The sequence below is a fragment of the Zychaea mexicana genome (genome assembly GCF_025766255.1).
Source record: "Zychaea mexicana strain RSA 1403 chromosome Unknown BDB00scaffold_18, whole genome shotgun sequence".
Classification (NCBI taxonomy): domain Eukaryota; kingdom Fungi; phylum Mucoromycota; class Mucoromycetes; order Mucorales; family Lichtheimiaceae; genus Zychaea; species Zychaea mexicana.
The window spans coordinates 432,823-445,483 of record NW_026516681.1 but is presented as its reverse complement, the minus strand read 5'-3'; the positions used below and the strand labels follow the sequence as shown (position 1 = coordinate 445,483).

Genomic DNA, 12,661 nt, shown 5'->3' with positions numbered 1-12,661 from the left:
CTTCTTCTCCATTACTCAAACACAATCATATACAACATGACGCTGATCCGCCATTGACTTGCAAAATATACAGCCTGACGCAATTACTCTTTTCCTTTTGCATATACCAACGTTAACATCGCCGGTCTTTATGGATAAATGAGCTGTAGATAGCAGGAAGGATAACTGACGGGTTTCTTTCCTTTTGTGTTGCTGTGGATTGGATGAAAATAAAGTATGTTGACCGTTATATAAGAAAGACAACGAAGAAGGTTCTACAAGAGTTATACAAGTGCGAAGGATGTTGTTTCGTGGTGAAGGATGGTTATTGTAATTATTGATATTGCGTGGCAGAGCGTCTGGTGCCATGCACGGTCTCGCGTTTGTGAACCCATTTGTAGCCACACAATTCCGAGATGCGATCCTTGAAGATCTGCCATCGAGCAGCAGGAACGCACACGATTTCATTAAAAATGAGTGCAAGAACTCCACGTACAGTCGAATGAGAGAGAGCGTAGCGAATGTCGTCAAGGGTAGTAACTTGTCGGTTGTTCATAGTTGTTGTTATTAACAACAAATAAAGTTGCTGTTGTAATAGCAAAGAAACTTCCTCCTTTATAACAACAAACACCTTTTCTTCTTTGTCCCTGCCATATTATCATTACCGCTCAGAGCTATATCCATGAAGCACTTGTAATAACATGCAATCCTATCTCACACCCGTTTATGCAAACAACTGAAACATAATGACTACATAATGTATGATCTTTTACTTTTATTTTTTTATCCCAACCATAACATCTACAGTAACAATAATAAAACCCTACATTCCACCCGTCAGCATATATAACTACCTTATCCATCAAGACCGGCAATGTTGTGTTGGCATATGCAAAAAGAAAAGGTAATCGTCGTTGCTATCGTGTGTGTGCGAGTACAGCGAATTGCAGAGGCGGATTATAGTTGTGGTGGTGTGTATGCATCATAGGATTATAATCATCATCGCGTTGATGTGTATACAAACAGCAAAGAAAGAGATGACCGTCATTACGATGATGATGTGCTTGAGCGTATAAGTATTAAAACAAAAGACCGCCGTCATAGTCGTCATCGTGTAATATGGGCGTACATGATAGTGAAAGGTGAATACGTCAGGCTGTATATTTTGCAAGTCAATGGTGGATCAGCGTCATGTTGTATATAATTGTGTATGAGTAATGGAGAAGAAGATTGTTGCGTCGTTCTTGTTATGAGTACGAATCGTTTGTGCAGGTAGAGGACGATGTTATATTACGCACGTAAGTTTGACGTTGGATTGGTGCAAGATGGTGCATCACGTATATACAGAGAAAAAGAGAAAGAAGCAGTAATTCTGAATGGGCATATATCCACTAAAGCTATACCCCAAGCACAACCGATAACCTTTTCCTTCCCTTGTTCACTTACCCAGCGTTTTTTTAAGCAGCAGTAACGGCGGTCTACTCCTTACAAATCTTGGGCACATGGTTTTTTTAAGAAAACAGTTACCTTCATTTCGTTTTTCAATAAATCCGTGGATTGTGCCGTTTTGTTTTCCTTGTTTTTTGTTCATCGTGAAGAGAGTAGGAGCCATTTACAAGTGTGTGTCGCAGCTGTTGATTTGCCATGGCGAATGGTAATGAGAAAAAAAAAGGATCCCTGCTGCTGCTAATAAACCCCACACTTTCCACCTACCTCTGCCACCAGCCTCCAATTTGTTTCAAACTCAACCCGGGTAAAATGAAATGAGGGGAAACGCTCAGGCCCTGTTCGCACAGCAGCAAAATAGGCTTATGCACACAGTGAGTCTCTGACGCACCCTTGCCATTTCCTGTACATTAGCCTACAAGCTTCTTGTCACGAGTGAAACAGCCATACTACTATATCTTGACATTGGCTTTGTACTGCTTAACTTCTATTATGTCTTGACTTGAATTGAAAATCTTAAGTACTCATATATTCTGCTCTGCTACACTTAATATATTATCTACTTCAACTTTTATTATGTCTTAGTTGACTAAAACTATGTCCAGGTTGACTGTTATTATGTCCAGGTTGACTGTTATTATGTCTAGGTTGTCTATTATTCATGTTTAGATTGATTATTATTCTTGTCCAGGATGATTTTCATTTATGTACAGATTGATTTTTATCTTGTCCAGATTGATTTTACTCATGTCCAGACCGATTTGTATTCATGTCTAGGTCGATTTATATTCATGTCCAGATCATTATATAGTCATGTCCAGCTCGATCTTTATTCATGTCCAGCTCAATTTTCTTTCATGTCCAGCTCGATTTTCATTCATGTCCACTCAGATTAACATTCATGTCCACTCTGCCTAAAATTAAATCCCTTCTGCCTAAATAAAAGTTCAATCGTCCACTAGGAGATGAAAAATCCTGTACACGTAGTTTTCATATACTTCGTACCTAAACACTAAAAAAATATTCATGTCACTTCACTGTAAACTTTTTTAACAGCAATAGCAATTTTAACCACCAATAAGAATAACAACGACGACGATATTGATGGGAAAGTGGCTGTGTCCTATTAGCAAATAATAGATACTCTTGTTGAGATCATCATTGAAAATGAAGAAGGCGATAAATTTGATGAGATCATGGGGGGTAACCCTTAGTGTTGTGATTTCAAAGGAATTATAAATATGTAAAAAACTATAAGTAATATAACTTTAAAGTTACTATATAGGTGATGAAATTAATTTTTTAATTAAAAAAAATAATTTCTCAAACACTATAAGATTCTCAACCAATAGGGTTATTCTCAACTATTATGTTTAATCAACACTTATGGTAATGGAACAGTAGTGAGCATTTCCCTCCTCTAGCCAAGGAATACTTGGACGCAGGCTAGCTTGACAGTATAATAAAATATCATAATATTGTTATTTATAACAATATTATAGATATTGTTTATACTTCTATGACAAAATGGTCAAGAGAGCTTGAAGCTTTTAGCTGTGATGAAATATAGTTGGTATGTTATTTTAATAAAAGCATTGGCTGCTATGACTATTATTTTATAGTGTAAGAGTGAATCAAACAAAAAATCAATCAAATCTTCTTATTCTCTTTGCAACTATGTAGATCCATCAAAAGCCATCGTAGAAAATGATCAAAAAAGAGTTTAAAAGAAAGCACATCAACAACACCGAAAGTAGCAATAATAAATCTACTCCAAATCCAAGTCCTTCGGAAAAAAAATCTCCCAATAGCACAAAAAAGATCAATACTAGTTATCTCAACCTTGGGATAACTGAAGAAGAAAAAACAAGCGTGCAAGCGTTATTCGACGAAATAGACCAAAATAAACTTTGGATTTTGGAAGCAACAAAACGTGCAGCAGCAAGTCAAGAGGCAGAAACTGATCAAGTAATATCAGTTGAAGAAAAGATGCTAAAATTTAATGAACATTGGGAAAATGTGTTCACCAAAGAGGAGCTGAAAGAACTTGAGGAAACTAGTGATGAAGTCCTTGTACCTATCGATGATGTTATTGAAGAAAAGTTGAATGAGCTGAATGAATTGGTAAGATTTATTATTGAGAATTAATTCTTATTCATAAATTAATAAAAGTATAGTTAATAGTAAACTATTAATTGCTTGTATTTAATTCATATATTTATTCTTATTATATAAAAATATAAAAATTTTAACCTTTTTAATGGTTTTTAAAAATATTTAGAGATAGAGTGAATTACCAAAAAATAATTTTGGCATTCTACTATTACATATATCTCAGAAATAAAATTTTTGGATATATGACTAGACAGAAAAGGAAAAGAATGAATGTTCTTTTTCATATTATATTATTATATTATTATACTTAAAAAAAAGTTAAAATGGTATTTTACTATTTTTTATATTAATATTATTAGAAAGAAAAAAAACTATTCTTTATTTTTCCCATCCATCTAGATATATTCTAAAAGAATATATTTTAAACAGTAGAATACTAAAATTATTTTTTAGTAATTCACTGTTTTATATATTAGTAATAGAAATTAAAATCTACTAGATTTTTAACTTTTATTAATATATTTATTGTAAAATAAGTAATAAGATATGAAAAAAAACCGATATTTATATTACTCGTATAGATTTAAACTCAGATCATGTTCACATGATGAAATATATATGAAATTATTTTCAAAAACATCAAAAATTTTAAAATTTTTTATATTTTTATATATATATTATTAATTAATAGATTAATCAAGATTTTATTGATATAGGGATCATCAATTATTATTGATTGATTCCCATTCTTGTGAGAAACAATTATATTTATTTATTTAATATGATTTTCTATATAATTATAGTTTTAGAAGGTGTAAGTTATTTAAAACTTATAACGTGACTCTTTATGGTTTCTTCTCTTAGAGAAAAGTTCTTAAATTTTAATAAAAAAATAAAATTTTTTGTCTTTGCAAAATTTAAAATACTTATAAAATTACAATAATTTTAATAATTAGAGAAAAAGATTAAGTTCAAATGATAATGAAAAATATAATGATAAATGTTCTTCTGTAGTCTTTTCTCTCTTTTTCTCTCTCTCTAGATTATTACAGTTTCTTTTTTTCTTCTTCAAATAATACTATTTCTATTGGCTATTCTATTCATAGGGAGTTAATCATTAATAATTAAATATTCAACAAATCTTGATATGTTAGAACTTTAATTAATTAATATTAACAGTGGATTATAAATAATAAAAATAAAAAAAATTTTAATTTTTTAATTTTTTATTATTATAATTCTAAATAATATGTTTTATATAAATGTGTTTAATCCGGAACGGATAACACTATTTATATTTAGACATATAGGCTAGACCTTTACGGTCGACGCCTTACTAGTTACATAATTTTTTAGAACGAGTTTAAAAAGTTAGTACATGCTTGACATGAAATCAATTAATATAATTAAATTGCTGTTTACAGCAAATTTAATTGTTAATGATTGAATCTCATAGGATACTACTGAGGATGTTTATAGCCACTCTCATACCATTGAGCATGACCCAAAGAAACAGCCGTGGTTAGCCTGGCTTGCAATGATGTTGATGAAAACAGCCTATCCATTTATTCATAATGTGGATATAAGCACATATTTGGAATTAGACAAACAGTATCTATCATGGGGATTCCTGAATGATATTTTTATTAGATCAAATATCGCTACTCAAGGGTAATAATATTTAATGGTAAATAGGGACAGTCATCGTAGGTCATATACTAAGTACATTGGCATAGATTCTTTGTTTGGGGGGTTATAGGAAAGAAAAAACGAGCAAAGCTAATGCAACACAAACTAACAACAAGCGAAAACTGTCTGCAACTGAAGAAGTAAAACACAAAGCAATCAGTCGGTGCATGAACTGTATATATACTGGTGGCTTAAAGGAGCTTGGGTGTATGGAAGTAGGATCAGTGGCTGATGAAACGAAAGAGTTCAAGGATGCATGTATGAAGATACCAGTCATCATGAAGGACATGCTGTGTGAAATTGTGGAAAGAGCACCAAATCTTGTACGACGTGTGCACATGATAGGATATATGATTATTGGTAAGCAATAATTCTGGTTGGGGTAGAGGTATTGAGATCTAAGCAATAACAAGTATAATTTTACTATAAACAGTAGATTAATTTGTTATCAATAGATGTCAAGGATCTACTAATTTTTGTATTTCATCAAAAATTATGTAACTAGTAGGCGTCAGTTCAGTAGGTCTAGCCTATTCCATGCTGTTTACTTTGAAGGTGATTCCTTTTCCCTGATCAAAACAGATTATTAATGTTTAAAAATAATTATAATATCTAGAAAAGTTTAACAATTAAAGTTCTTGATTTTTATAGATTATTTAATATTTTTATAACTTATAAATTTTAATATGAAAATGATTCCTTTATTGAATTAATCATAAACAATAATATAAGGATAATCAAAGATTATCTCTTATATTTAATTGTTATTAATCAATTCCCATTATCATATCAACCTGTTACTGAATTATAACTAAATTTAGGTCAACAAGTATTAATGCTTGATATGGACTCACCTAAGGGCTATGTATCTCGAATATGACACACAGTGCCAATTGAATGCCCAAGTTGTTCAAAAGACTATGTTGCACGAATCAGCCCATTAATTGAATTAGCATCAATAGTAAAGAAGAAGATAGAAACCACACTCGAAATTTACCAAACAGCTCGAATTCCATTAAAAGTTGCCAAGCATGGCTCCTTTGTATTACCACCCAACCCATTTTCACCATCCACATCATCTACAACAACTACTACCACAACAACATCAGAATCAAGTTCAAAAGATTGGTTAATTTCATCACCCACATCTAAATGATCTAAAAATCATCAATAATAACATCTTATAAATATCAACAACAAATATACTGAACAAATATACAGTATCGTTATTTGAATATTGAATATTCTTCACTACAATAACAAACTACCTTACAGAAAAAACAACCAGAGCTGCTTAAGTGACCAAATGTTTCCTTGCATAGACCAAATTTTTACATATAGGAGTTTAGACATCCGTTACACATGTCCCCTCTACTATCTTCACTCCTTCAGTAGACCAAACAACTTCTCCCTACACCAATTGCAGATTTTCCTTACAATCTGTCATTCCTTGTGTAGACAAAAAAAACTCTAAATAGTGATAGCAGATACTCCATTGTGACTTGTCAGCTGCAGGCACAAATACTCAAGAGTTTCCTTGAACATGGCTGTGCCAGCTACTTCTTTACAAGAGCTGTGATAAATGTTTCATTATTTCATTAACTAAAATTCTATTTCTTAAAATATATTTTGTTTCTCCATACAGTCATTGTTTCTCTAATTATATTCATTGCCTATAAATATAAACTATTCTTAAAATATAACTGTTTGTATACATAAACATGCTTTTTTAAAATAGTGCATATTTTATTAATACTCCTCTATATCTTATTACTGTAATAAATGTGTATCTGTCTGAAATTTTACAGCAACATTAAAATGTATATATAGTAGATCCTATGATATAATAAAAATTATCTCTATGTATTATAGCCTGGATACTATAGGTTTAAAGGTAAGAAAATTATCGTAAAAAAAACTCCAAGACATACTGGTACACAAGATCGATGATGCTACAAATGAGCACATCAAACTGATGGATACCCTGGAATATATAGCCTCTGCATGTTTTTGTTCCAGAGGTTGGTATGCGCCTAGTTAGTAGGGAAGATCTTGAGTCAGCCAGTAAGACACAAGAAGATTATGATAGCCTAGCAGAAGAACACAATCCCCTTAGCAATATGGCGCTTTTTGACGTGGAGCATAGTGTTGACTACGGCTATCTTAAATATCCAGATGATGATGACTCAAACAAGAAGATTAGGGCAACTAAGAGCATCATATACTCTGATACTGTAAATAAAAAGCAAAACCATACATCATCTTCTCTAACATATCTCTATACACTTTCACTTAATCCTCACAATTTTTTCTCTTTCTCTATATTCTTCTAATATAAAAAGAAAAAAAAATAATGTTTAGAAAAGGTTGTCAAACTTGCGTGGTAAATGGCTATCACTGGATATTATATCTTACTTACTGAGCGTCACTACAAGGCAACATAATACAGTGGTCCCCCGCTTTTTGCAGCAGCGGTTTTTGGTGGGAAAAACTGCAAAAAGTGGGGAACTGCAAAAAGTGAGGATGAGTATGAGATGTTACACAGACTGAGTCTATTATGTTAGTCAAGTGTCAATGATAGTAAACCAATTGAAAGTGTCGGTGTTGTACTGAGGCTACTTATTATAAATCAACTCTTATATAAAAGGCTGTCGTCTAATTCTTGATGTTTATATACTGCACTATCAACACCTCCACACCACTATAGTAAAAGCAAAATACCCAAAGCTTACTGACGAGCAAAAGGACGCTATCTATCAACATTACATGTAGATGTCACTGGTTCAAGACTCTGTGTCCCAGGCTCTCGAGTTAATAGCGGAAAATTGCAGGTCCCCATTTTTGGCCTGCAAAATGCAAAAAGTGAGGAAACTGCAATTTTACTAAGTGATGAGCGGGTATGCTCCAAAAAAATCTGCAAAGATTGAGGATCTGCAAAAAGTGGGGCTGCAAAAAGCGGGGGACCACTGTAAAAGTTGGTCTACACAAAGAATTACCCTTCTACTTTTTTTTAGTCTATGCAAGGAACTACAGATTGTAAGGAAAATCTGAAATTGGTGTGGGGAGAAGTTTGGTCTATCAAAGGAGTGAAAATAGTAGAGAGGACATGTGTAATGGATGTTAAACTCCTTTAAGTTAAAATTTGGTCTACGCAAGGAAAAATTTGGTCGCTCGAGCAGCTCTGTTTTTTTATTCTTCGTTGTTCTAAATTCATACCCTTGGTGACCTAAATTTAAGTTTTGGTATTTCTCGGATCGGTGTTCATCCCTTATATACAGTTCACCAAGGAGGACGTGATGGAGAGCTATATGGCCCGTCATCAGTAAAAAGCCCTGCGTAAACTCGCTTACAACATCCAGTTGAAACAAGTTGGATTGATCCATTTTGTCGGGGACTGGCCTGTAGCATTATTTAGGCTCGATGCGTTTGTTCGACTTATTCCTAATTTCCAGTTATTAGTACAATAATCCCACTTGTAAATTTTTAATGTCCAGGTAAAGCCAATGTGGTCTAAACAATCGCACTGTCGTCATCGATAGTCATTGGTACATATCCAGCATTTGTCCTCATGCCATTATAAGCAATTCTGCTGATGGACAGCTTTTGCTTCAAAGCTTTAGGTGATCAGCTACAATGGTATTAAATTCTCGATATCAGTATCTGTTATGTTGCATCAACAAAAAGCTTATAATATGCATCCACGAACAGTTGGAGCTACAGCTTGTTTAAGCATTCGAGGCATATCTGGGACGGTCAGCAAGCGTCGTAAGTATCTCAGTAACATCATTTGCCAATTGCCATAAGCGTTCGATGTATCCAGTAATATGTAGCAACTCGATATTGGCGCCAGTTCTCTAGTTGTGGCATCGAAGAACCGCATCGGCTTTGTAGTAGGAACTTTTACAGTGCCCGCTCGATAATTCGATCACTTTGGTCACAGCCGTAAGTGATCGAATTATCGAAATATCGAGTTATGGAATTGGGACTCCGTTAAGAAAAGGAAGGAAGGTTCAAGAAGAAAGTATAGGCACCCTGTCATCTTGTAGTAATAAAGTAGCTGATGTCATCTGTCAGCAAAAAACATTGTCTTCTCTACGTTATCTTTTTACTTCAATATTATGGGCAACAATTCACTTACAGACCGCCAAAAATTTGCTATTTGCACATACAAACAGCAAAATCCTAAAGTCGGTCAACGTGCTTTAACACAATGGGCTAAGGATGAGTTCAAACTCGAGAAACCACCTGTCCAATCGACAATCTCGCTTATTCTTAGAGAAAAAGTAAAGTATCTCGCTATGTCGGAAACCGAGCTTAGTATGAAAAGAAAACGCGTACCAGCATTGCCAGAAGTCGAAAACGTTCTTGCAGAATTCGTCATGGATATGGCATCTGTTGGGCAACCAGTCAACAAGGAAAGCATCATTCTCCAAGCAAAAATTCAAGCAAGACGCCTCAACATTGTTGTTCCTGAAGGATTTCAGTATTCTGACGGCTGGGTCACCAGATTCATGAAACGTCACAGATTAGAATCACACGGTATCCATGGTGAGGCTGGCTCCGTTGATATCGACGATGAAAAGATCCAAAAGCAGCTCGAAGAAGTCAAGGCCAAAATAGCCGAGTTTCCACCTGAATGCATCTATAACATTGATGAAACGGGACTTTTTTACAAGCAAGTGCCACGTCGAACGATTTCGAACAAACCTATTGCCGGACGAAAAGTCGATAAAAGTCGTGTAACTGTTGTCCTTGTCACCAATGCAACTGGCTCGCATAAACTTGGCCCCTACTTCATTGGACGCTTTGCTGGAGGAAAAGATTTTGGATCAAAGCCGAGTAAGTTAATGTTAGTAAAACATGAAAAAGAACGACAGCTGATTCAATACACCATAATAGTCAAGGACTGTTACAAGTATTACAACAATACGAAAGCGTGGATGACAAAGTCGATTTCTAGAGAGATCTTGCGCAAGCTGGATTCGGCAGTTTTCATGCACATAAAGGCAAAAAAGCTCTCTTATTGATGGATAATGCACCTTCGCATAAAAAATTGGATATTAAGTTAAAAAATATCGAATTGTGCATGCTTCCTCCGAATACCACATCCCACTACCAACCGCTGATGCAGGAATCATTGCTTCGTTCAAAAAAAAGTATAGGTACATTGTAAACAACAGGAGATTTAAGCAGACAAAGTGATTTATTTGGATGTTAAGAAAGCAGAACTTGTTGGGCCAAATCTATTATAGGAGCATCTTATTTCGCAGAGCAACAATTCGCTACAACAACGAGCTTCACGATCTTTACAACATTAAGTTCAAACAAGCCTTGGACTGGTCTATTATGGCCTGGGACCGTGTCTCGTCCGAAACAATTTCAAATTGTTTTCGACATACTGGCCTTATGTCAGTGGAAACCCTTACAGAAGTAATTGAATCCGAAGAAGCTGTTGTTTTGCAGGAGGAGGAGGAACTGACCGTCGAACTTGACTCGTACCTAAGATCTGTCAGCAATGATCAAGATGATACGAACACAGTTATCGTGATTCCAGATGACGAAGACGACGGGATCCATGAGATGTTGACGCTGGAAGAACGAATGGATCGTTTGGTGAATCAGAACGTTGAAGATGAAGGTACAGTACTACTTATCAATCTTCTAGTAGGGACATCATACAAAGTAAGTGCATTGATGGATAAAATCCGCTCGTCTTTATAATAGGCGAGGAGGGAGAGACCGAAGAACAAAATGAAGAAGAAGAAGATGCCGATGCGAATATTAGGGCCATTAAAGAAAAAAAGCGCCTCTACCAAAGTTTTATAGATAAACTTGACATCACACACAAATTGGATATGGACATCTTGTATCTGGTAAAAAAAAGAGTTAGACTTTTGGAGTCAGAGGAGCGGCAATCAGTGAAGCTGACGCAATCCCACCTCATAGACTTTCTAAATTAAGTGAATAAATATATACTACGAATTTTTATTGGGAATACATGTTAACTCTGGACTCTGATGTATGATCCGACACTGATCGCTGGTTCGATTCCGCGTCACTAAGCATTTCTATTGGCTTATACTTGTCGATATGTCACAGCCAAGTGATCGATGATCGAATTATCGATTTGTCGATATTTTACTGCTTACCAGCCTGGTCATTTAAGAAAGTGATCGAATTATCGAAAATATCGAGTTATCGAGTATCGAATTATCGAGCGGGCACTGTATTATCCTGAGCATCGTGCTTATTTAAGTGGGGTGTCGTTGATATCACTCGCTACTTAGTGTGCTCGTCAGCGCCGAAAAGTGTGCGTAATAACTCTGTTCTGATTCACACCTATATTTATGTGCGTCCTCAATGTTCTCGGCTGCGTTTCATAAGGTGATAGATATCACTACCGATGCATCTGTAGAGCAAGCAGCACTTACTGTATACAACGGGTTGTAGCAGAGCTGAATTATACGGGAGGTGGACTTTAAAGATGCGTGACATGGGTGACGCGGGCTCCACAACACTCGATTCTTCGTTTCTAAGTTCTAAATACATTCTCATGTGATGGTCCATTTCTTGCGATGATAGTATTTACAGAACCAGGTTGCAATAATTTCCACCCGGACGGATCACGGATGGACCTTGGCCTAAACAAATTAATTTCTAGAACGAGCGAAGTTTGACGTGTTTGAAAGAAGGAAGCGGTACACGATTTTTCTCTTATTTCTGTTCTTTGTAAAGAATGCTTTCGATGGAAAAATTGAAAGAGAGGAGGGAGTTGGATGATTATTTTTGAGGTTGATGGTTGTGTTGTGCGGGTAGAAGAAGCCGGCGAAGAACAATGTGGTTTAAAACAACAAATGAAGAATATGTAAAAAGAAAGGGCAAAGGGAAAGTGGGATATATGCAAGAGTAACAACAATAAGTGGATAGAAAACACAATACAAGGTACACGCAGAGCAGTAAAGAATTTTACTCAATTTCATCATCAAGTTCTCCAGCAAAGTCGTCTAATGATGAGGAATCGTCGTCGTCATCGTCTTCTCCTTCATTATACCCTTCTTCATCGTCATCATAGTAGTCACTTCTCCGGTTTTCTTCATCATCCTCGTCTCCTCCTAAATCTGGACCATGCAGCTCACTATCTGACATGCTGCGATCGCTTTCGTCATTATCATCGTCATGAATAGTGGATACTTGTGATAGTTGGGATCGTCCACGCATGGCTGTTGTTATCCGTCGTTTTGCTAATGGTGATTTTGCTTCGTCGTCACTATCGCTCTCCGTTTGATCGTCGTTGACATTTCGTTTCTTTCTTGTTTTCCTTGCGAACGATCCTTGTGAGGAAGACGGGCTGCATTTCGAATCACAGATATTTAGTCAAGAGTAACGGGAAATCAGAGGGAGCTTTTCTTTCTATACTAATGACGATAAAAAT

The 12,661-nt window shown here is 35.3% G+C and overlaps 1 protein-coding gene across 1 annotated transcript; it reads left to right on the top strand.

Moving 5' to 3' along the window:
• Nucleotides 1-5,294: 5,294 nt before the first annotated feature.
• On the top strand, nucleotides 5,295-5,600 carry BDB00DRAFT_759522 (uncharacterized protein; the record flags this gene model as incomplete). The annotated part of the gene is made up of 1 exon (XM_053119128.1): nucleotides 5,295-5,600. A coding segment is annotated over one exon (306 nt), but the record flags the coding sequence as incomplete, so codon positions are not given.
• Between the last annotated feature and the right edge of the window lie 7,061 nt (nucleotides 5,601-12,661).